This window comes from Nelumbo lutea, chromosome 4, assembly GCF_056320005.1.
Source record: "Nelumbo lutea isolate HS-2025 chromosome 4, American lotus-T2T, whole genome shotgun sequence".
NCBI classification, from domain to species: Eukaryota; Viridiplantae; Streptophyta; class Magnoliopsida; order Proteales; family Nelumbonaceae; genus Nelumbo; species Nelumbo lutea.
This window is the reverse complement of record NC_142687.1, coordinates 95,440,772-95,467,596: the sequence shown is the minus strand read 5'-3', so window position 1 is coordinate 95,467,596 and position 26,825 is coordinate 95,440,772. Positions and strand designations below refer to the sequence as shown.

General features: G+C 34.2%; 1 protein-coding gene across 2 annotated transcripts; it reads right to left on the bottom strand.

The window, feature by feature from the left end:
* Positions 1-16,097: 16,097 nt before the first annotated feature.
* On the bottom strand, positions 16,098-23,050 carry LOC148861976 (very-long-chain aldehyde decarbonylase CER1-like). Of its 2 annotated transcripts, XM_088982611.1 has the most exons (11): positions 22,880-23,050; positions 22,652-22,776; positions 22,288-22,511; positions 21,831-22,063; positions 20,775-20,994; positions 18,816-19,191; positions 18,606-18,713; positions 17,743-17,946; positions 17,151-17,249; positions 16,867-17,046; positions 16,098-16,497 (listed from the first exon to the last, which is right to left on the bottom strand). In XM_088982611.1, the coding sequence occupies exons 2-11, from the start codon at positions 22,709-22,711 to the stop codon at positions 16,327-16,329; spliced, it is 1,875 nt and encodes a 624-aa protein (XP_088838737.1). In that variant the 5' UTR covers positions 22,712-22,776; positions 22,880-23,050; the 3' UTR covers positions 16,098-16,326. The 2 variants fall into 2 exon arrangements, with proteins under 2 accessions (XP_088838737.1, XP_088838738.1); XM_088982612.1 differs by lacking the exon at positions 22,880-23,050 and having other exon boundaries at positions 22,652-22,845.
* Positions 23,051-26,825: the final 3,775 nt, after the last annotated feature.

Below are 26,825 nucleotides of genomic sequence, written 5' to 3'. Positions count from 1 at the left end.
TAGAAAATAGGTACAATATAATATAGAAGACCATTTAATATGATTTGATCGTCCCTACAGCCACAAGTTCCACAGAAATTAAGATAAGATATATGGGTACCTTTGACCCAATCCCACCCTGACCCTAATGGGTTATTCAACCCACATCGACCCACTGTCAGAATGGGTTTAAGTCGGTGGGTTGAATGGATCAAATGTGTAGATCAAAATAGTGAGCCCTAGATACATCAGAGAAGAGAAAAGATTGGTGATAAGAAGAGCTAAGATGGAGGGTTTACCAATTTCTTTCCCTGTCTACTTGTTCGAATTCGATACCCTTGTGGACTATCCTGTGCTTGCTTTTTGCTGTTTGATAACTAGCTAAGCTTATCCATATCTGGCTATGAAGCATCCTAAATAGCAGAAATGGAAAGATAAGGAAGTTTCCAACGTCTCTCTCTGTTTCATCCTTGGTCATGAATGAATAGGTGCTGTGTATCACCCAAGGAATCGAACGGGCCGACCATTTGGTTTGAATAATTGGACTGTTCGACCCAGGAACCGAACCCCTGACCGATTCTTTGTTTGGGTCAGTTTTAAAAACCTTGGTTGAGACCCTTAAGTGTCACCCTCCTTAAAGCATGGTTTTTAAAGGCTATTGAGGTGAGGTGAGGCCGATCAAAAAGGCCTGGCGTCAATAGCCTTTCTCTCCATTGCCAAGGCTTAGGCCTTGAATTGTTAGAGGCCTACGCCTTTAAGCCTTTAGCCTTGTGATGTGCAAGGCCTAAGCATAAATAAGGACATATTTTGGAAGTCTTGTTAATGAGAGTTACTATATATTAGTTGTTAAGATAATTAAATGATAAATTTTTTAAGTGTATAATAATTTATCCAATTTTAGTTTATGCCATTCAGGAGTCTACAACCTCCTTAAGAACTTATTCACTAAAGATCAAAGCAATAAGCTTTTTCAATTCAACATATTTGATTATTATCAAATGACCCCTAGTTACCTCATTCAAATAACTTCTTTATGGACTATGTAACTCCAATTAAAAGTCTAAAGCAACTCATTGGAACTACAATGCAACTTTTTTTTTATTTTATTTTTATCAATAATGGAGCTACAAAGAATAAATCAACCTCGGTGCTTTTAGACCACAATGAGAAAAAAACCCAAGGAAAAAAGTATTAGAGAAAATATAAAACGAAAATAAAATAATAAATTTGGTACTTGGTATATATGATTATATTTTTAATAAAAAAATTTGTTAGCTTGGTCCCTAGATCAGGTCAAATTCAGGTTGGGTTGGGTAATGTAAATATAGAAAAAATAATTTATCTTTTTTTCATTTGTTGTTTTTTTAATAAATACAAATACATAGTTTTTATTTGCTTCTTCTTCTTCTTCTTCTTCTTCTTCTTCTTCTTCTTCTTTTTGTTTTGTTTGATACTTAGGCCTTGCCCCTTTCACACCCAACGGCCTCGTCTCCACCTTTAGCCTTTTAAAACTTTGCGTTAAAGTACAAAATACCTATTTTTACAAGGTTCTTAAACCAGACCAGGCCGGATGATCGAACCGATTGACCCGAGAATCGTCTAGGCAATTGGTTCCATTTCACCCAAAAACCATTCTTAGGCCAAAAACTGTTGACTTGGGTAGAAACTTTCTGGCTCAGGTAGTCGAATCATTGACCTATTGACCCAATAATTTTTTGTTGTTTTTATTTTATTTTATTTTATTTTTTGTTTTTTAAATCAGAATAGGCCATTCATTCAAACTGTATAGTTGAACCGCTGATCTAAAAACCCGTGGCCAAAGTGATTCCGGTTCTGGATTGATTTTTAAAACATTGTATTTCTAAGCCCCCTGAACACCCCCCCTTCCCCCCCCCCCCCAAAAAAAAAAAAAAAAGACTGTGGAGTTTTGAACACTTCTTAAGGAGGACCCATAACCAACCATGGCATTAATATTTTTAATGAATGCCAACCTACTAAATTGTCGAGATCCACCCATTCATATTCATTCACTTTGAACATACGAGATGGTCCCGTATGTTAGATGAAGGTCGTAATTACAATGAAAACATATATTTCTCTGTGCATGGGTGACTAAGCATGGCCAATTAACCACAATGAAGGACAGACTTAGACTAGAATGCACGTAGCAATTGCATTCTGGATCTTGTCTATTTATTGCAACTGTGTGGTGGATTTTAAAGGTGTAATATGGGTTGGGTTGGGTGAGGAATTTGTTAAACTTTCAATGCGCCCGAACCCTAACCTGAATCCAATGTAGTTAGAATTTCTCACACAGGGCAACCCGATTTGTAGGCTTACTCTGTACAAAGTGTGATAATTAATTAGTACACATTTTATTATACGTTTTGTGGTTGTTTCATTTGTATTTTTTTTAATTCTAACAACTTGTGGTTTTTAATATTTTTTGTTACTAATTTTTTACCTTTTTCAACCGATAGATATTGGTTTCTTCTAGAATCCTATTGTATTAGACAACTATCCTCTCCTCTTTTCCGGTTTCCATAAAGTCCATCCGCTTTTCAGGTATTATACATACTTTATAGTCTTTATTCATGTTCATTTATTTTCCAAATAAATAAAAAAATGGCATTTTTAGTGATAAAAAGCCATTATTGAAAGGCCTCACATAAATCTGAAAAAAGAACATGGGTATCTTGGTTAATAAGAACAAAAACCTCATTGACCAACTTTCTCTCATCTCAAATAAACAAATAAATAAATAAATAAATAATAGGCCCTAAAGGTCAAAAAGACAAAAACAAAGATCTTGTTCTATATTCTTCCACCGATTGTAATATTTGTAAAACTTTGCACATTTCATAAGTTTAAGTGATCAAATCCATGATTGGATGTATGAATCTAATTCATGATTTTGGGCCTGTCCTACCTTCAAGGTGGGCCAAATAACATTAGGGTCAAATCTATACTATTATTAGAAGTGAGAATATGGGTGTGAATTTTTTTTTGACTAAAATACCCATATTGGTGAACTTAGTCCATTTCTAATTATAAGGATTGAAAATTTCAACTATTACTTTTCACCTCATTAAATCCCCCCTTATTAAGCCTTATATTTAAGGTATTAAGTCTCACTCTTTCTTATTTTGTCATCCAAGTAGTGACTAACTAGTTCAACCATTTGAATTAAATTGGTCAACCCATGAAGTCATAGTTCCATGATAAATTTTTTTTACAATAAAAATAAATATAGAAAATTAGAAAAAATATAGAAAAAATTAAACATATTTATAATATTTTTATTAATCAAATTAAAAAATAAGTATGATAAACAAGAATTATTTTTATTGGTGATGAAAATGAAATCCATAATCTAAAATTGACAAAAAATGAGATTATTTTCCTATTTGGTGGAGATCAATAGTTCAACTTTTGGGTCAAATATGTGGACCTTTAATGTTATAATTAAATAGTAAAAATTAATAAAAGATAAAACACAAAATAAGAAAATACATAGATTTTGCAAAAAAAAAATCAGCCTCATATATAATATCATCATATATTTATCATATTAAACAAAAAAATAAGTGTAAAACATAGAAATATAAAAAAATTGAACACATCTATAATTCTATATTTACACTACTATTAAAAATATAAATAAGATTATGGAATTTTCTTTTAACTAAAATACCCTATTTTTAAATGTAGTCACTATTTAATTATGAGGTTAAAAAAATGTAATTTGAACTACTACATTTCATCTCATTCAATTCTCTCTTTTTTTTTGGTTGCACTAAGAAGACAAAACATTATAAAAAGAAGAGTCTAACTAATTAGGTACACCTGGCAGTGATACTTGAAAATCTGTGGCCTAATCCAATTATCCCAAATTCAAATGATGTATTTGATCATATTTGAATTTACCTCCATCAAATTCAATTAAAATTTAGATCTGATTATAAAAGTTGAAAAGTAATTAGTTTTTTTTTTGTATTTTAAAAATTAAAGTGGAGTTAGGTTAAATTTGAATATAACCAGAGTTCATTAGGATTCAAATTCCAATTTAATGTCATTAAGTCTGGTCAAAATTAGATGTGAGTTTCAATAATTGGATTGGATTCGGATTTTGTTGAATCAAATTCGTTTATAACCATACAAGCAAGGGGGCTCTCTCATATACAACATTCATTCAAAAGTTTACCTTTTAAATATAATGTGAGCATGTTTAGTGAAAGATCGAGAGTTGTGAACAAAAATGATAGAAGAAAACTGTTTAAAAAGATTCATAATTTTATCTATATAATGACCTAAACACCAAGATATCAATAACTTATTGCCATTCAATGCCTCCACATCACTTTTGCATCATAAACAATTATTAATGACCATCATTCTCTTTGAGAAGTAAATGGCAAAGCTTAAAAAACTGATAAATTTTGCCTTTGTTGGTTCTTTAACCAAACCCACTTTACCACTTGTAGCAGCAATAAAATTAAAGAAGTTATTATAAACAAATAACACAAGTTCTGTTGTTATTTGTAACACCTCCATCACATATAATATAAAAATATTTTGTTATGACAATGATAGAAGGTTTAACTAGCTATAAGTTTTTTTTTTAGAACCCAATGAGCATTTCTTTTATTATTTTTTAAAAACAATGTTATTCCTAACTTGCCATATATTAAATCTCGTTCTCTCTATTTAAAGTATTTTCTCATAAAGAAATTCTATTAATTAAATCTATATAGAATACTTTATCCGTGCAAAGTAAATCCGTTGGTTTAATTAGATCTAATAAATGCCAAAACAATGAGTATTTTTTAATTAGATGTAATAAATGCCAAATAGCATATCTAGTCCATTCCAAACAAATATCATTATCAGTTTTAGGTACCTATATCCGTTTGTTTCTGTTAGCCTAATTATCAACCAATTATCATAATATTAGATAAAATCGAACCAAATCGGTTCATGTATAATCCTACTTCACATTAATTAGACAAAAGTAACATCCCGTTAAAAGAATCAACGCAATGGTCTGTGATACTCAAAATCTTAGGTATGGGGAGCACCCGTAGATAGGTCCGGAACGACCATAATGTGTTACCATCTACAATGTTTCCAATTTCAAAGGGTGGGAGCCTGCTTGTGATGATCCATCAAAGAGATCAGTTATGCGGCCAAAGAGTCAGTTTTTGCACAACCGCTACAATTTAATGTTGGATTTGTCATTACTATTTTGATAGTAGAAAGATAGTCTTCCAAAATATAAAATAACTTCTTAAAGCAATGCAAATCGTTAAGAAACATCTGAACGGTCGGACCATTCGGGCGATTCTATGGTTCTATTGAGCACAACCCAATTAGAGAGCTCAAATAACACTCTTAAAAGTTAAAAATTAAAACTTTTATTTTTATTATTTCATTATAAAGTTAAAGAGTGTAGTATGTTTATAATCAAGGTTCAAAGTATAGGAGCGACAATTTTAAGAGATGTATCATGATACGCTTTGGATACACATGCGTATGAGAGAAAAATTAAGATACACATAGATACACTTGGAAACACTATAAATACTTTAATAAATCATAAAAATACATCAATAACACTAAATATAAGACCTAATAAGGTGTATATACATTAAATTAATATATTCTAATGGTTTTATGAAGAAATATTGTAGTTAATTATAATTTTATTAAAAATCCTATGCTTAACTATAATTTATAAATTATAATTCTTATGTTTTAATGTTTTATGGGATGGGAAAAATCTGAATCTCCTATCCAACCATAAAACATGCATTGGCACAACTTCTAAGTGAAAATATAATTAATAATTATTTATGATTTATTTCTAAAAATTATAAAAAATAAATAAAGATTATATAATATATTCAAAAAATAGTTATTAAAGAAGAAATTTCAATTACCTTTTAGATATGATAGATCATCCATAGAATTATAATATATTCAATAATTGTGATCAAATGATAAAATATAATTAATTAATTATTTTTTAATTCTAAAAATATAAAAATAAAAAAATTATTAAAGAAGAATTTCTAATTGGTTTGTGGATATGATAGATCATCTATAGAATTACAATATATTCAGTTGTTGTGATCAAATGAAAAAATATAATTAAATTGTTATTTATTTTTTAATTCTAAAAGTATAAAAAATCAAAAGAATATTAAAGAAGAAATTTCCAATTGCTCTATGGATATGATAGATAAATCTATAGATCTAAAACATATTTACTCTTTATAGGTAGACAAAAAATTATATTTTCAAATTTTTTTGTTAATTTATATTTTTTCCAAATATCTTCATAAAATTTCAATAAATCTACTTATAACACAAAAAAATTGTATTTTGAATGTAAGAAATGTAGATCAACATAAATTTAAACATTCAAGAAAAAATAAATAAATCACAAGATATTATAAAAAATTGAAAAAACTTACCTATTTTCACCATATTTTTTCAAAATTTGAAAAATCTTGAAAAAGTTAACGGTTCACACTTATTTTTTGCAAATTTTTACAAATCTATCACTCTAAGAATGAGATTTGGAGTTTTAGTGTCATTTGGGGGTGAAAGAAGACTTATTTCAGGGAAAATAAGGTTGCTTTCCCCCTTTATTTTTCTTTTTCAATTTTTTGTTGTATCTTTTTCATCGATATGCCCCAATACACTCTCGGTACAGTTCAATATAGGTTGGTGCGCATGAAAAAAGATGAGACACCTGATTTCCATGCAAACAAAAAAAGAGGAGGAAATTAAAAACAACTTAACAAAAAAAGAAGGAAATGAGCAAACAAAAATGACTGAAAAAGATAAACAATTGCCTATGTATATTTATATATTTATAATTAACACTAGATAATTATGCATATAGCATATCCAAGAAGCAGTATTCCAATCCATCCATTATATAGATACAAGCAGAGTTTTATCTTCCCTTTCGGGAGTTCTTCTAGATACAAGCAGAGTTTACAACTGACAAATAGCCATAGTTTAACTAATTAGCCCACACAAAACAAATACATGATATCTATCATCAACATCTCTACACAACAAATATCGAATGGATCAAACGCAGTGAACTGCAGGAAGGAATCCATGGCGAAGAGTTGCATTCCATACTTTGTCTACGTCAAGCACTGTGTCTCCACACTCATGCTCTTCCGATCCCTCCAACGCATGCACTATTCCTGCTACTCGCCATGCACTCATCACCTGCCTCGGCAGCCAATTCTTTGTAAACATGCACTAAAGTTAGTGTTTGTGATCATCATACAAACAAAGGAAATGAGAAGACATGAAGGAATTAATGTGCTCTTTTAAGGCCCGGTTTGCTTTTCGGTAAGTTATTTATCCAAGTAAATGTAGTTACCTGAATAAGTTTTTCCTGGGAAACACTTAACTGGGTAAGTGCATTTACCCATGTTCTTTTATTTCTCATGTAAATAAGGCAATGACCATTTTAACCAAAAAATCCATTATTAAAATGCCCATTTTTGTCCCATTCAAGTGTCGGCAACTTTCCCCCTAGGTGGAAAAGTTATCCACTTAGGAGATGGGTATCACTTACTCGTGTAAGTGATACCCAAGAAAATAAACTTTCCCTGATCCCCACATAAATCTGAAAAAAGAATATGAGATTCTTGGTCAATGGGAACCAAAATCCCATTGACCAACTTTCCCCTTCTCAAAATCCAAAAAGAGAACGCCCCCTAAGTGAAGAAAATCTACGATGCCGGAAAGATATGATATTGAAAGAGTTTTGATCAACTAAAACGCACCAGTGAATTTTGATAAGTACTATTTGATTGGATAACATATTTATGATACATGTTGATTGGTCACAAGTTTTTCGGATATGATGTTTTTCCGTATCATATTCGAACCCTATATTTATTAGACTTACCTCGCAAGAATGCACGTTTTCGAGAGCCTTGGGGATCAACAAGGCTGGAGTAGTGTAGTAAACAGTCATTGCGTATTCTCTTTAGAGGAAACTGAGAGAATGGTATGAAATGAGTCCCTTCTGGTGCTTGTCTCTGTTCTTCCTCCCTCGAAACTCCATCTTCCACCAACCATACCTGCATTTTCTCTATCACATTATTAATTCTTTTTTTTTCTTTAAAATTCTGGCAGGCAAGTCCGCAAGTGGGTCAGAATGGGAAATCAACTTAAGTGGACTAAATTGCTTTTAAGGTCAACCCTGGCCGCCCAACCTTAAGAATTGGACTTAAGGTATCAGCATGAATCAAGTTCAAGGTCAAGCTCGATCTATCCAATCTATGCCCAGCCAGATCTAAAGTTTTACACATCTAGATTGGGCTTGAGTTGATTGTTCTGGGCTTGGTGGGCCTATTGGGCTCAATGTATTAAAAATGGCCTTTATGTCTACTTAAACCATTAGATACGAATGCTTTATGTATGTATGTAGCCAAGTCAGGTTAAAGCTGGGTTAGAGACGGGTAACGATTGGACTATCCAAAAACTAACTTGGGTCCAACCTGAAAGACAAATAAAAGGAAAAGCCTGAGGTTTTGGGCGTGGGCCGAGCTCAAGATAAAAATTCCAAGCCCAGCAGATTAGGTGAAGAATCAACCCAAAATATATAATTTTTTCTTTCTTTACCATGTAATTTGTAACTGGTGGAGAGGACCAAATTCCTCCATAACTCTGTGGGGAGTTGTAATTTAAGCTTATCAAAATCAACTTTGTCCACCATGGCCACCTGTTTCAGTTCAGCGGTGTTACAGGGAAGTGGAATTATCAAGTTAGAACCGATATAAAACGGATCAAAGTTAGATTATGAATTAAAATATCATAAAACATTTTTTCATCATTCAAATAGATTATATATTGTCTTATGTTTACATGAGGTTACTGCATATTAGAGCGAGTTCAGATCCGTTAGCCACAACACATTGTTGGTAACGTTCATCCAACCATATATCGGGATTGTGAATATTGGTGATATAAAATACAAGAGATGATCGCAATATGCTGCTAGGTAAATGTGGCCAGCAATGTGTTGTAGCAAGTAGATTTGAACTTGTGTATTCTTCTTTTTGATTAAGGGTGTGATTCTCACCGTTAAAGTTTAATTAATTATAATGGGGATAATGAAGATTGACATTAAACTATTTACTCAAGCTCTGAATAGGAACTGTTCAACTTAAAAGCTTAAGTTGATAAATGAGGTCACTGAATAATTAAGTTTTTATTCTCTAACAGTGATTTAAAGCAAAAAAAAAATAAAAATAAAAACACTTTATTAATAAGTTAATTATGTATACCTGAATCCCTCTTTGACATAAAGCTTTAGAAATGGCAATAGCCGTCTTGGAAACATTTCCTCGTAGAAGTACTTGTTTTGTTTCCTTGGGAATGCTATTGAGTACAACACCAACCACCAAGCTACTTCCATACACAATTCTAATTTTTAGATTTGGATGCTTCTGGAGATAAAGTTCTCCGTTTTTATTCAATTCTTCTCCCTGTCAATCAAAAAAGGAAAATAAGATATAATTACAAAAGATTGTTAGAACCACAAATAAAAAGCAAATTTGTATCACCACTGTTGAGTGTTGAACTGTTGGATAAGAGTTTGGATCTGTCACTCACAAGCTGTTCCCACCAAGGTTTTTTAAATCGAACCGGCCAATGAACTGGTCAGGGGTCCGGTTCCCTGGTTGAATGGTCCGATTATTTGAATTGAATGAACGGTTCATTTTAACAAAAAAATAAAAAATGGCAAAAACTGTTGGATGGTTCGATCACCTGGGTCAGTATTTACTGCCAAATTAATAATTTTTGACGAAATAACGATTCTGAGATAAAACGGGACTAATCACCTGACTGGTTTCTGATTTTTTCGATCTGGTCCAATTTTAAAAATCATGGATCCTACATCCCTATCCACGTACATTATAAGTGCGTATTGGGACTATCTCCTTTCTTATTGAAGATGTTCCCAATACATGGGAATGGTGTTATGAGGATAGGGATTTGGAAACAGTTTGTGGAAAGCAAATCCGGAGTGGTTGGATAATGGGTCCAACAACCGATCAAAATCAATTCTGGATCTGCATAAATAAAAGATGGAAATGGGATCTGTACTGTTCACAACAAAAGCTGTGCCGACACAGTACCAACATAATCTGTATCAATACATCTCATTGTGCACTGCAACCCACCCCATGTATGTGATGTGTAGATACAGACACAGGTTATGTTGGATGTGTTGGAACAGTTTTTTGTTGTGAATAATTCCACTCCCATATAACCATGTATATCAATCATAAGTGAATATGCCAGTGTTTCACACATATAAAAGGCCTTATTTGTTGTGGGCTCATCTCATGTAGGTCTTATGTGTATAGAATAATGACGTGTTCATTTGCAATTGGTTGTGTTGTGGGCCGATGTAGATATCATGTGTTGCAACCCCATATAAATGTGTATAGAATACTTACGTGTTTACTGGTTATGTAGCCATTATAAATGTCTTTATTTGTTATGCTAGGATCAAACTAGTGTTATATGATAGGATAGTAATTCCTAAAGATGGCAATTATAAAATATTATTTATAATTACATTTGTTTATTTATTTAAAAAAAAATATTATTATCTAAAAAAGTTTTCAGGGATTCAGGTCCCTATGGGGAATCCATCCCCATCAGGGATTGGAAATGATGGATAAATTTTATTTCCAACGTGAACCGAAAACGAAGATGGAATTAATTTTAGAATCGGAATTAGAAACGGAGAATACGATCCACACTCTGAACCCACCCTGTTACCATTCCTAGTAACTCCATAAGATTAGGATGTCAATATGTCATAATCACAAGAATCAATAACTTCAAACCATGTATGTTTCTTTCCTTAATGCCAACTAGCAGTTGCCAACTACTTGGACCAACTCACTTTGGCACATGCCAACAACACCAACAACCTAATTTATACCAATTTTAATGGATTGGTTGGAGGTGAACCATCTAGAGGTTAAATACACAAGTAAGCTACCTTACATTGATTTTCAAGATTTTCAAGTTGGTGAAGCATTAAAAAATGTTGGTGACATATATCTTAATTACTATTCGCAAGGTGTCAATTGGCTTGTTATTATCATCTCCAATTCCATTGCACCTAGGTTGGAGGGGTACCCTTGTTATGTAGCTCATTGGAGAAGAAAAAAATGAGATATCCTCTCACCCATGCCTAGGGTTAGGGATGGCAATCGAAAGGATAGGTTTTTAGATTATACAACCCGAATGGGTATGGGTATAGGTGGGGTATGGTATTAGGTTAAATCCAACACTCCCCAATTCACATATATTTGGAATGCATATAAGCTTTGTGTATTAGGTGTTAAATTTAATAATATTATTTTGAATTTTATATGAAGGATAATTGATAGTTCATGTGTTTTTTACGTGTCTTAATCAAATAATTGAAAATTTTGATATTTGTTACGTTCATGTTATTTTACTTATTTGTTGCTTATATATAAAATAAAATAACGGAAAATTAGATTCAGGTTCTAAATTTAACCCATTCTACCCTTAAATGTGAAGAGTGTTTTACATTTTCATGTATAATGAAGATTTGGATTCTAAAAATCCAATCGCTATGGATTTTGGGCGAATACGGAATGAGGGATTTGGTGAGGTGATTAGGGTTTTGAATTTAAAAAACCCTCCCCAAACCCACCCCACTGCCATTCCTAAGTCAATGGACTCAAGAGTCCATTACGTGATTCAAAATCAAATCCAATTATCACTGATTTGAATGTTATAATTAGAATCCAATTAATAATCAGATCAGATGCAGGTGTAACCCCATTCAATCCATTAAAATCCAAGTCTGATTAAATATAAAATTATAACTGATAAATTTAATATTTATATTTGTATGCATCTATTGTATAAGTAATTTTTTTTTTTTATCATTTTAAGTAAAATAAATTGAATGTATCGGCGAATCTTATCATTATTATAGTAGAAGTTCAACTTGGGCCAGAAAAAGACGAGGCAAGGTACCTCAACCCTAACACGACCCAACCGACCCAAACCTCAACCGAATGAAACTGATCCTAATTAATCCAACCCAACCCAACCCAACCTAAATGTCCCACTTTTGATAATTGAATTAGGTTAGATTGGATCAAATTCGGTTGGACTAGGGCAATAAATGCTTGATAAAAACCCAACCCAATATTGTTTTCGAGAAATGATTTTTTTCAAGTGATAATCACGACTAATTAAAACAAAAGATACATAAACCTTTTCCTCCAAACAAAATTTTCCTTCAAACAAAACATAGTCTTAAGGCAACACTTATGATGCCGGGAAATTATGTGCAATTTGGTTTTTGCTTCTATTATTCATGTTCTTTTTTATTTTTTATTGGTTTGCACTGTTAAGTAGAAAATGCTTTATACTCTTTAATGTTTCAATTATTTGTCTACATATTTCAACTCCAAATATTGTTTTCTGCAAAACAAAAGTTGTCACAAATCGGACCTGGGTTGGATGATAATGTGGACCAGTTGGAAGATGAGTGGTCGAGCTGACGACTGCAATGTAGTTGAGGGCTTGGATTAGCCGAGGATATGTGTCGAATGTTGGCTGAACCTTGATCAACCAGCCGTTAATGTTGGTGCACCCGCTCTTACGCTGCATTTGACATTTCTTATTTTAAGGAGTTATCTCCTTATTTTAACTGCAAGGAGACGAGTCCTTAAAATATGGAATGCCAAATGCAGCATGGTCTCCTTGTCCTACCTTTGGCGGGCCTTGTTCCCCATTTCCCTTAATGGTTCAGATGGTGGCTACCATCAAGGTTTTTAAAATCAATTTGGAGAATGAACCGGTCAGGGGTCCAATCATTTGAATTGAATGGTCGATCCGTTTTAACATAAAAATAAAAAAAATAAAAAAAAATAAAAAAAATAAAAATCAGTCAAAACCGTTCAAATAGTTAATCACCCGGGTCAAGGTGAGTGCTTCTTCACACTCTTGCTATCGGAACTCTCCTAGCCGATCTTCTGTTTCTCTTATAGCTAATCTTGGCTTGTCATAAACAGCTTGGCCTAGCCGACCTCCCATTTTCTTATTTATTTGTGTGTTGGAGTGTTCATCCCCCGACCATACACTGTTGAATATTTTAGGTATTATTCAGTTGAAGTTTTAATTCTTGATCATGGACTGTTAATAATACATCTCATACTTCAAATAAAACGGATTAACGAAACAGGATTCGTCTAGCCGTAGCCCACTCTATATAGTTGAAATAAGACATGGACGATGATGATGATGATGATATTATTATGAAAGGTTGATTGATATTGTCGCTAGAAAGCTTTTATCCATTAATATATGCAACCTTGGTCGCAGCAGTAGCTAGCATGGTACGTATAATTATTTACTGAAATGGGAGAAAAGGATCAAGGGTGATGATGAGGAATTAGATGAAGGAATCCATGACCAAGAGCTGCATGCCAAATCTTGTGTACATGGAGCATTGTGTCTCCACGTTCATGTGAATCCAATCCTTCTAGAGCATGCACTATCCCTGCTACACGCCATGCACTCATCACCCTCTTTGGTAGCCAGTCTATCCGAGACTCATTTGTTTAACATTTAGGGGGTGTGTTTTTTTTTTGGGATTTTGAGAGGGGGGAAAGTTGGTCAATGGGATCTTGATTTCCATTGACCAAGAATCCCATGTTCTTTTTTAGATTAATGTGGGGACCAGGGAAAGTTAATTTTCTTGGGTATTACTTACCTGAGTAAGAGGTACCCTTCTCCTAGGTGGGTAAATAACTTTCCTACCTAGGGGAAAGATTCTAACATTTGAATGGGAGAAAATGCCCCATTTAATAATGGTTTTTTATAGCTAAATGGTCATTTTCTTTTCTACTTGGGAAATAAAAAAATATGGGTAAATACACTTGGGTAAGTGTTTCCCAAGAAAAATTTACACAAGTAACTGCAAGTAACTTACCAACAAGCGAACATGCCTTACTGTGTGTGTGAGAGAGAGACATTACGATAATACAATTTACTTACTACCCATTCTACTTGCAAGGATACGTATTACCCAATGGTAACCCAACCAACATGGGGGGAAAGATTCCAATGCTTGAATGGGACAAAAATGATCTATTTAATAATGAATTTTATGGCTAAAATGATCATTTTCTTTTCTATTTGGGAAATAAAAGAATATGGGTAAATACACTTATTGGATAAGTTTTTCACAAGAAAAATTTACCGAGATAAATGCAAGTAATTTATCAACAAGAGAACGGGCTTTAATGAGAGAGAGAGAGAGAGAGAGAGAGAGAGAGAGAGAGACATTGCAATAATATAATCTACCTGCACAGATACGTATTACCCAATGGGTAACCCAACCAACCTAGACCTACCTGGACATTACTTGCATGAATTTTTTTAAGGCTGAAACTTGGCCAGCTGGGTTAGTCAGTATACAACCCAAAAGAAGTGTTGACTAAGTTCATAGGGTTAGGGCTGAGTCTGGATTTTCTACCTATGACAATTCTATCCACACCTACCATCGCATTCATACATGGGGAACATCTCATTCTCTTATATGTTATTATGCACAGGAAAAATTTTCCAATTCAAAGTGGTAGTGTTTTATGAATATGCATGGATAAAATTCTTGTGGGTAGGAGATCCGGAGTCGTTAGGAACAGGATTCAGTGACAATAGCAATACCTGCTCAAGCACACACGATTTAGAGATAATAGCAGCGAATGATTTCTTTAGACATCAAGGAACAGGATTCGGAGGGATTGAGGGATCCTGCGGCAGTTCTTCTCCAAGCTGGACTCCAGCACTGTCATCCTCGAATCCAACACCCTTACTACTCTCCCTCGTTGGTCATGGGCGAATTCACATGGGCTCCCCACAGCACATCTCAACCATGCATTTGGGACATTTATCATGACAAAGTACAAGAGATGTTTACAATGCATGCAGAGATGTGTAAGTGGAGTGGGTGAGGTGCATTCTGTGAGGAGCTGATCTGAACTCATCATGGACATTGCATAGTCCACCATATTAATTATTCAGCTCTCCATCATTGTCCTTTAACATTACCCTAAAATAAAGCACGGACGAAATGGGATTTAATCCTCAAAAGACCATACTCACAACTCACATCATACAACCCTTGCAGCCATGAATTGAAAATGTCTCATCATAAAAAAAAAGTATACAGGTATAAAGATATTCCCAATATAAAACTGCAATGTGAATACCGTTTTGTAAGGTCTGAAGGGAACAAATCTAGTACATTTCTTATTTTACTAATTATTTAACTTGCCGGTAGTAACAAATAATCCTATCTGGCTCAATAAATTGGGTCTTCAATTTCTTATTTTACTTTTGCATTTTCACTGATTCCAAAAACTACCACTGGGTCTCTCAAAACGGTGAATGGGACTAATACACAGGGGAGGTTTATATGATTGTTAGAAAAACCAGGGGACATCTTACACAAGATTAGTATTACTGCTAATATGTTTAATTCTGTTAAGCCACTTTATGTAAATATATAGAAATTTAAAATATAGGGCTGCTCATGCTCTAGCTCAGAATGTGAAATTAGTGCTGTTTCTCCTTTTGTTTTGGAGGGGTGATTACGGATCAGCTTCTATGGTTGTCAAGTTTTGTCAAACTCTTTGTAGTCTTGTTCAATGAGCAAGGGAATATATATAGGTGTGTTTGGGATCGATGCCGATTTTACATTAGAGATTTCAAAATGATTGACTATTTTGATGTTTGATTGGCCGGTTTCTAAAATCAATAAATCGGTCTGATTCTGATTATTTTTGGATGATGTGATAGAGGAGATAATTCCCATAAACACAAAAATCACTGCTAATAATGATTACCAAACGAACTGATAACCGATTTGTAAGAAATCACCTTAATAAAAATAATAATACTAAATAAGTAATAATTTTTGAAAATATCTCATTAGAGGAATCAACAAACACAAAAAATTAAATGTAATCTCATATATATATATATATATATATATATGCAGGTGGTGATACAAAGAAATCACTTCAACTCCAATTACAAATTGTGGTAGCTAGCTAGATTACTACTAATTAATACATTTTACATTTACACAAGGCCAGGGAACATATTTTGCTTTTGGGTATTAGTATTATAACTCGTTATACAAGCCCAGAAATTAAGAGCATTAATTAATTATTAATTTAGTCCAACAAACACTAATTAGAATTCTCAGCAAATCCGGGATGGATCAAATATTCAAATGTGCGACAGAGGAAGAGGAAGGAAGCCATGACGCAGAGCCGCAACCCATATTTTCTGCACATCGATGAGCATGTTGTCTCCGCATTCGTGTTCTTCCCATCCTTCCAATGCGTGTATTATTCCTGCTATACGCCTTGCACTCATCACCCTCCTCGGTAGCCAATTCTGTGCATTATTCAATGGAAAATTAACATCGTTTGGTGAGATAAGAGGACTAATGTATTAATCCTCGGTAGCCAATTCTGTAACAAATGCACTTAACTGCAACCTAAAACAGCACTTAATTGGCTCAATTGCTGCAACCTTGGTAAACTGATACATGGCATTGCAACAATAAAATCGCAGTAATCTTTCAATTTCAACCCAGGCTCAGTTTAGAAAAGAGTACGAATACATACAAAATTTTACACTCTACAAATCCGTATCTATGGCTCAGTATGCAAAACCTTGTATTTTGTATCTATTTATATTTATATTTGTACTCCTTCCAAACTGATGAGACTCAAGAACAAAAGATAGATAAGCAGGACAAACCTCACACGAATGCACGTTCTCCAAAGCTTTGGGGATCGCCATGGCCGGTGTGTGGTAGTAAACACAGTCATTGCTGCGCAACTTCTTTGGCGGAAACTGTGAGAATGGAATGAAGTGGGTTCCCTTTGGTGCTCGCTTCTGTTCCTCGCTTGTCATAACTGCATCATCCACCAACCATACCTGCAGCAACTCGATCAGCAAAGATGATTATAGTTATTTGCAACGTAAAATGAAATTAAAGATGAGACAAATGAAGTGGGTTCCCTTTACTATTCTACTTTTACCTTCTGGGTGTAACTACTTGAAACGACCAAGTTACTCCACAACTCTTTAGGTAGTCGCAATTTTAGCTTCTCAATATCATCCTTGCTTGTAACAACTACCTGTTTTCAGTTCAGAAATGGAATAATGGATGAGGAGGTTAACATACTGAATCCCAATGCATAAGTTCCAACATTGTAATGAGCCGATCTGAATAGTATGAGGCTCGAGTTCGGTTCGTCACTGTTGTATAAGGCTCAATCTTGAGCTCAGCTCGATTGAGTAAAAAGCTCATAAACTAAAAAAAATGTTTTATAATATATATATATATATATATATATATATATTATATTTGAATCTGGTTCGCAAGTCTCACGAGACAAGTTCTATTAAGTTCGAGCTCCACTTGTTTATTAATCGAGCCTATAAATTAGGCTTGAGCTCGACTCGAAACTCGGTTGAAATCGAGCCGATCTGAGCTTTTCACGAACTGAGCTCGAACAATTCATGAATAGCTCGGGTCATGGCCACCCCTAATTCTACCTACTATTTTTTCAATAGAATAAACTGTGTAGGGCTAGAGAGAGAGAGAGAGAGAAAGCTAAGAGAGAGTACCTGAACCCCTCTTTGGCACAAAGACGAGGCAATGGCATAAACAATTTTTGAAGCAGGCTTTCCTCTTAAAAGTACTTGTGTCGTTCCCTGTGGTATGCTATTAAGCACAACAGCAACCACCAAACTACTCCCATCCACAAGTCTAATATTTAGTTTTGGATGTTTCTTCACATAAATTTCCCCATTTCCATTCAATTCCTCGCCCTGTAAATCACCTAATTAATTTGATATATTGAAAACTATAAAACAATTTATTCGTCCAAGAAAAGAAAAAAATAAGTTGAACTCTTTGGACTAGAAATAAAAGGGATGGTGAATGCTAAAACCTGCTAAATATATAAATTTAAGAATGACAATACTGTTATAAAAAGCTTAAATGGACAATTTCTAGCTCGGAACCATAGATTTGTATATGGCTGATTAAAAAAAAATATGAATTGTAATTTTTCCAGAACAAATGAAGCAATAAAACTTCCTAACAAAGAAAAAGGGCAGCCTAGTGTATGAGGCTCCCGCCAATGCGCGACATCTGAGGAGGGACAGATGTACACAACCTTATTCTTACTCTTGTATATATAAAGAAGCTGTTTCCAAAATTTAAACCCTGATCGCCTAAGTCAAATAGAGCAATCCATTCATCTCTGGGTGTCAGTTGGACTGGATTTAGTTCAATTCAATCCAGTCCAATGTGAATCCGTTATAAATGGATCAGTTCCAATCCAATCCAAATTGATTTTGGACTGAATAGGGTCCAATTCAAAACCGGTCCATTGACACCCTTGCATCCATCAATGAAACCCGAAGACCCACCCTCAGTGTCATCCCAATAAAAATAATAAATAGACTAGAAAGTAGAAACTTGCCTGATTTAGAAGACCTAAACTCATAACCTTGACACCTCCTGCATCAGCCTCTAGTATTGCTTTCTCAATCAAATTATTGATTGAATCTCTTTTCCATGACAACATGTACTGTGAAACAAAATTTGTACCAGTGATGATCATATATACTTCTATATATACATTCTCCGGAGTAAAAGGGAAGAAAAAAAGAGAAGAACTAAACTTTTTTACCTGAAAACTGTATCTTGGTATAGCCCATATTTGCATCTTGAGTTCATTAAGCATATTTCTCTCAACAGTAAATATAGAACCAGATATCCATGTAAACAACATGGACGCATATGTCACTGGCCACAATATCCACAGATACCGATTTGGAGCGTAGGGCCCAGAAGCCAATGAAGCAAATCCTGACCGTAAGTGGTAGATGGATTCTAGTGTTGTCAGATGCGTTAGATGAACCACATGTGGCGCCTCTGTCTTCCCTTCAAGTGAAGTTTCATACAGTGTGTCGGAGGTGTCATCCATGGTGCCATACATGTAATCGTAAATGGGCATGAAGAGAGAGTAGTTGGTCCGGAATTTTGTGTGGTGAAGAGAGTGAAACCTGCAGTTGAATGCATGCATCAACCCAATGTTTTCAAAACTAACCCCGAACTGGAACCGGGTCGACAGTTCGACCATCCAGTTTGAATATACTGTCTATTCTGAAAAAAAAAAAATAAAAAATGGCCAAAACTATTAAACGGGTTGACAATTTAACAGCCTGAGTCAATAGGTCATCAATCAATTCAATATTTTTTTGTTAGGAAACAGGTTTGAGGTAAAACGGAATCGACTGCCTAGATGGTTCTTAGGCCAAACAGTCTGACCTGGTTAACTCACCACTTAATTTTAAAAATACCTATATATGAAATAAGTGTTTTTTTTTTTTTAACTTATCAAACATTCATAAATAGTCATTTGGATAAACACTTATCCAATAATCACTTATTCAATGAACACTCTCAAATGACACCTAAACTTCTACAGTTCATGGCTTTTGATTCGTTAAGTCAACACATATGATTAGACTGATTTAGAAGAATATTCATCAACGAAGCCAAATCAGAAACCAAGCAAAGTCAGATTTTGCTTTTAAGCTGTTTTTGGCTTGAAGGAAAAAGTAGGGAAAGGTCAAGAAAACTTTACAAATCTTATATAGGTTTTCTTGCCTTTCCCTACCTTTTCGTTCAAACCAAACATAGCCTTATGGTCTTGACTTGAAACACTCATCATAGTATGAATCCGCTTAAGTCCACAAGTTGTTAGTTTAGGTCTTTTTTTGCTGTTTAGGGCAATATTTACTATTTTTAATATATTTATCATTTTGGGAAAGTTGGAGTCTAGTCAAAATAGGAGAGTTTGGAGTTCATAATAAATTTGTTTGTAATGATCGAATTGCATCAGCCTTCTAAAGATTTCAGTTTCTTCCATTGACCCTCTCTCTCTAGGTTTATTGTGTTTGGACTGGACTCTGTTAGAGTATGAATCAGGCAGGCACACATTTAGTAAACACTTGGAAAATTTTTTGACACGGTCTCTTAAAATATTCCCAGCTTATCTTTGAAAAAGATTCAAAACAACTTTTGATACAGTTGTAAGGATATTTATTAAGTACTCATTGAATGTATTTACAATGTTGTACTTACTAGATCCAGACTTATTTGTTTTATGTTCAGGCAGTAATCACCGATTAATTTGATGGCTAACTATATTTTCAAAATCAGAATCTGTTTCAAGAAAACTGTTGAACTTAAAAGCTTAAGCTGTTAGGTGAAGTCATTGAATATGTTTTTATTCTCTAACACACATCAAAACTGTTCAGCTTAAAAGTTGAAGTTGTTAGGTGTGGTCTTTGAATATGTTTTTATTCTCTAAAATGACTTTTCATGCAAAAACCCATTGGACTTTGAAGTGTGAACAAGCATAGGCCCACTCATATATACCTTGTGATGAAATTTAATTAATTGTAATGAGGGCTTGACGAGGATAAAACACTAGACTATTTGGTTAAACATGTTTTGATAACATCTCAAAAAACCATTTAACGTAAAAGCTTAAGCTGTTAGATGAAATCTCGGAATAGGTTTTTATTCTCTCTAACACTATATCACAATATATTAAAATGTTTGTGGTTGGAAGACTTACGACGGAGTGTACATGAGGTACTTGAGAAAAGGAAAGATGTAGAAAAGCCTCTTGGGAACTAGCTCGAAGTTGCAATGGCCCATATAGTTCATGAAGTCAATGTAAGTTAAATATGCAGCAAGTGCTCCGCCTGAAATAGTCCCTGTTATCATCGTGGCTACCAAGGGGATCGAGAAGAGACTGAAATAAAGGAGATGTTCTGCAAATGGATGAATCACAGCTGCCACAAACAGGAAACAGATTAAAGCCATACATATAAGTATATATCGAGTGTTCTCTACAATAGGCTGTGTTTGGTTTGAAGGAAAAGTAGGGAAAGGTAAGGAAACCTTTACAAAACTTGTATAGGTTTTCCTACCTTTCCCTACCTTTTTCTTCAAACCAAACATAGCTTAAGTGATTACAATGCACTAGCATCAACAAATCCCCCAATTCTCTTTTAAGTGTTATGGCAGCCTCTATCTCAGTCCTGGACTATGTTGGTGAATGAACTAGCTCTATATATGTTGAGTTTGGAGTGTCGATCTCAAGTAACCATTCAACCTAAAAGCTTAAACTATTGATTGAGGTGTAGGTATTTATTCTCAAACGAAGCCAATTGGTATTAATGCTATGACCTGATTTTAGCACAGCTAGGCTAGCACTAAAACCAAGAAACCAAAGTCTTTGATGCGAATTCAGATTTGCTCCTCGGAGAGGCATTTCACAGCAGCACGTGCAATGAGAATATATATATATGTATATATGAGATATTCCCAATATATGGCTACCTACAAATGCTGTGTAAGGTTAGTGTGAGATGATGCACTCTGTGAGGAGAACATCCGGATTCCTTCTATGCATATTCCTGTGACCCCATCTTGAAGTGACATCGTGATAGGTCACAGCAATACATCAAAGGCCATGATTTTCGATTTTAACCCTGCAATCAGTAGAGTGTGGGGGAAGGGGGCAATGAAGTAATGAAATAAATTGCAAAGATAATAGATATAAAGATGGTGGGAGCATATGCAACTGTGCATGTAAAAGGCTTATTCAATTCAGAAGTATTATTACATGTTATGGGCTCTGTGACGATGGAGGAATGATGGTGAGAATGGTAGCGTGAGTAAAGAAAGTGATGGTGCAAAGCTCTATGAAGCCAATAGTAAAGGAATTCCACTGGGCCTGCATGAAGGAGCATTATGAGAATAACGCCATCCCACCTCCACACCGGCAATCTTGCAGCCTTACTATAGAAAATAGGTACAATATAATATAGAAGACCATTTAATATAATTTGATCGTCCCTGCAGCCACAAGTTCCACAGAAATTAAGATAAGATATATGGGTACCTTTGATCCAATCCCACCCTGACCCTAATGGGTTATTCGACCCACATCGACCCACTGTCAGAATGGGTTTAAGTCGGTGGGTTGAATGGGTCAAATGTGTAGATCAAAATTGTGAGCCCTAGATACATCAGAGAAGAGAAAAGATTGGTGATAAGAAGAGCAAAGATGGAGGGTTTACCAATTTCTTTCCCTGTCTACTTGTTCGAATTCGATACCCTTGTGGACTATCCTGTGCTTGCTTTTTGCTGTTTGATAACGAGCTAAGCTTATCCATATCTGGCTATGAAGCATCCTAAATAGCAGAAATGGAAAGATAAGGAAGTTTCCAACGTCTCTCTCTGTTTCATCCTTGGTCATGAATGAATAGGTGCTGTGTATCACCCAAGGCGCCAAAACCAGGTACTTGATCAGCCCAAACAAATGCGGCAAAAAAAAAAAAAACACAGAGAAGAAAGTGTTTATCAGACTTCAAACATAAGAACCAGATCTATCTCTTAGTAAATGCTTCAAACAAAGAAAGTAGGATGAAAAATGAAGAATACCTTGAAGTTTCCAAGCTTTTGCCATGGCCAGTTGGTTAAGGGACCTGGTGTAGAAGCCATGCTTACAACTTTCTAGCTAGCTTTCTCCACTAGACAAGTAGCTAATGGTCTTTGGCAGCTCCTAGCTAGAGATAACTAAGAATTTTATATATAGCACCTCTCAACTCTAAAATGGTTTATGCTGTAACGATTGAAACCTCAAGGAAGAAAAATCTGCAGAAGTCATACCTCTTTGTGGTGTTGCAAGCGCACAACCATGCATCTAGTTGGAATCAGGTGTCGGTTTTCATTAATTTAGAAAGCAAAACTGTCCCCTAGCTATTACCTTAGGGAGGAGGGGAGAAAGAAAGCATGTTAATTAATGGTAGGTGGGAGAAAGAAAGTTGGGAAATCCTAGGAAGATGAAATCTTCTAAATTCCATCCTTCATTGATATATACCCACTTCAAATTATTTAGGTTCATTAATTTTTTGGGTTTTGAGGGAAAAAAATAGGTCCATATTCTTTTTTCAGATTCATGTGGAATCCATTAAAAAACACAGAAAAATACATATAAAATGATCATTTTCTTATTTATCTGAATAAATAACTTATTGAATCTTGATAGGTCATGGCTTTGGAGTTGCTCCTTAGGCTGGTGGTTGATTAATTGAGGTGGTCCTCTCCTTCCATGCATGGATCTGGAGCTTTACAGCTTTACAGCTCGGGCATGAAAACTACAGTTGGTTAACAGATGCATTTTGGGATTATAGGTTGGTTTCTTTGCTTGAATGAAAATGGAGGAATCAATAAAAACCCCTTAAAATTTTTTAACCTTTCTAAAATAGTATTTGGTATTTATTGGTATAATAATTGGCATAAGTTTGAGTTGCGAATTTGCCATCAAATTAAATATCACATTTAATGCTAATTATTCATAACTTTTATAACTGTAAATGGGCTAAATTCCTATCGAATCTTCCTAAATTTCAATCTGAACCTTTTCCTGTGATGCCACAATAAAGTCTGAACTATTAAACTTTAACCATTAATAAATTAAACTAAAGGATGATCAAATTATTATAATTATTAATAAAATGAATTAAGATGAATTCGATAAAAGCCTTTTATCAAAATATGATTTTTTAAATCAACTTTATTACTGAATATATGTCAGTAATTGGGTATTTTCTGATATGCTGATAAATTTTCATAACTATGGTTCAATATTATTTATACATTGAAAAAAAAGGAAAAAATTATTATAATTATTAATAAAATGAATTAAGATGAATTCGATAAAAGCCTTTTATCAAAATATGATTTTTTAAACCAACTTTATTACTGAATATATGTCAGTAATTGGGTATTTGCTGATATGCTGATAAATTTTCATAACTATGGTTCAATATTATTTATACATTGAAAAAATTATTATAGATAGGTACGTACCTTGCATGTCAGGGGTAGTGACATTATAAGAGTCTCACTTTTCAAGTGCAACAACCAATTACTCTAAACTTTCAAAAATCAACACTCTAGTCTCCCTATTAGCATCTCATCATCAGTTATTTGCAACATGTGATGTTATCTTCACCCACCTCGAAATATTTCAAAATTACAAAACTACCGTCTACATATTTTATGAGACCATTTCGTGAGGGGTTCTTTTGAGTTTTATTAGATTGGTCTTGCATCAAAATCTGACCATTCATGATATCCCTGACCTGCTCATCAAATTCATCATTATCATGACTGCATGAAAGGAATTCAAAATGGACAGTTTGATAAATTTACTACACTGTAACATCATATCGGTTAATGGTGCTGAACTTGAGCGTTGGTTTTTTAAAATTCAATGTCGCACTTAAAAGTTGATACCATGGTTTTCAAAATCGGACCGGACCGGAAAAATCTGGAATCGGTCAGTAGGGGTGGATTTGAGCCGAGTTGAATAGTATGAGGCTCGAACTCGATTTGCCTAGGAAGTATAAGGCTTGAGCTCGATTTTGAGCTCAGTTCGAGCTAAAACCTTGAGCTCGAGCTCGACTCAAGTCATTACCTTGTAAACTTGAGCTCGATTTTGAGAAAAAATATTTATAAAAATTTAAATATATTTTATTTCATATTTATACAAATAAGAATTATAATATATATATATATATATATATATTCGAACTGGCTCGCGAACCTGACGAGCCAAGCTCTATTAGGCTCGAGCTTGACTCATTTATTAATCAAGCCTGTAATCTGGGCTCGAGCTCAATTGAAATTGAGCCGAGCCGAGCTTTTCTTGAGTTGAGCTCAAGTAGCTCGTGACCACCCCTATCGGTCAAGTGACCAATTCCACTTTCCCCCAAAACTAGATTTTTGCAAAAAACGTTGGTTTGGTCAACAAACCGTTGACTTGGGTGGTTGAAACATTTGAATCATTTAACAGTTTTGATCATTTTTTATTTTTTTTTGATTTTTTTGTCAGAACGGGCCGACCATTTGGTTTGAATAATTGGACTGTTCGACCCAGGAACCAAACCCATGATCGATTCTTTGTTTGGGTCAGTTTTAAAAACCTTGGTTGACACCCTTAAGTGTCACCCTCTTTAAAGCATGGTTTTTAAAGGCTATTGAGGTGAGGTGAGGCCGATCAAAAAGGCCTGGCCTCAATAGCCTTTCTTTCCATTGCCAAGGCTTAGGCCTTGAATTGTTAGAGGCCTACGCCTTTAAGCCTTTAGCCTTGTAGTGTGCAAGGCCTAAGGCTTAAATAAGGACATATTTTGGAAGTCTTGTTAATGGGAGTTACTATATATTAGTTGTTAAGATAATTAAATGATAAGTTTTTTAAGTGTATAATAATCTATCGAATTTTAGTTTATGCCATTCAGGAGTCTACAACCTCCTTAAGAACTTATTCACTAAAAGACAAAGCAATAAGCTTTTTCAATTCAACATATTTGATTATTATCAAATGACCCCTAGTTACCTCATTCAAATAACTTCTTTATGGACTATGTAGCTCCAATTAATAGTCTAAAACAAGTCATTGGAACTACAATGTAAGTTTTTTTTTTATCAATAATGGAGCTACAAAGAATAAATCAACCTCAATGCTTTTAGACCACAGTGAGAAAAAAACCCAAGGAGAAAAGTATTAGAGAAAATATAAAACGAAAATAAAATAATAAATTTCGTACTTGGTATATATGATTATATTTTTAATAAAAAAATTTGTTAGCTTGGTCCCTAGATCAGGTCAAATTCAGGTTGGGTTGGGTAATGTAAATCTAGAAAAAATAACTTATCTTTTTTTTTCATTTGTTGTTTTTTTAATAAATACAAATACATAGTTTTTATTTGCTTCTTCTTCTTCTTCTTCTTCTTTTTTTTTTGTTTTGTTTGATACTTAGGCCTTGCCCCTTTCACACCCAACGGCCTCGTCTCCACCTTCAGCCTTTTAAAACCTTGCTTTAAAGTACAAAATACCTATTTTTACAAGGTTCTTAAACCAGACCAGGCCAGATGATCGAACCGATTGACCCGAGAATCGTCTAGGCAATTGGTTCCATTTCACCCTAAAACCATTCTTAGGCCAAAAACTGTTGACTTGGTCAGAAACTTTCTGGCTCAGGCAGTCGAATCATTGACCTATTGACCTAGCAACGATTTTTTGTTGTTTTTATTTTATTTTATTTTTTGTTTTTTAAATCAGAATAGGCCATTCATTCAAACTGTATAGTTGAACCACTGATCTAAAAACCCATGGCCAAAGTGATTCTGGTTCCGGATTGATTTTTAAAACTTTGTATTTCTAAGCCCCCTGAACACCCCCCCCTCAAAAAAAAAAAAAATTGACTATGGAGTTTTGAACACTACTTAAGGAGGACCCATAACCAACCATGGCATTAATATTATTAATGAATGCCAACCTACTAAATTGTCGAGATCCACCCATTCATATTCATTCACTTTGAACATACGAGATAGTCCTGTATGTTAGATGAAGGTCGTAATTACAATGAAAACGTATATTTCTCTGTGCATGGGTGACTAAGCATGGCCCAATTAACCACAATGAAGGACAGAGTTAGACTAGAATGCACGTAGCAATTGCATTCTAGATCTTGTCTATTTATTGCAACTGTGTGGTGGTCTTTAAAGGTGTAATTTGGGTTGGGTTGGGTGAGAAATTTGTTAAACT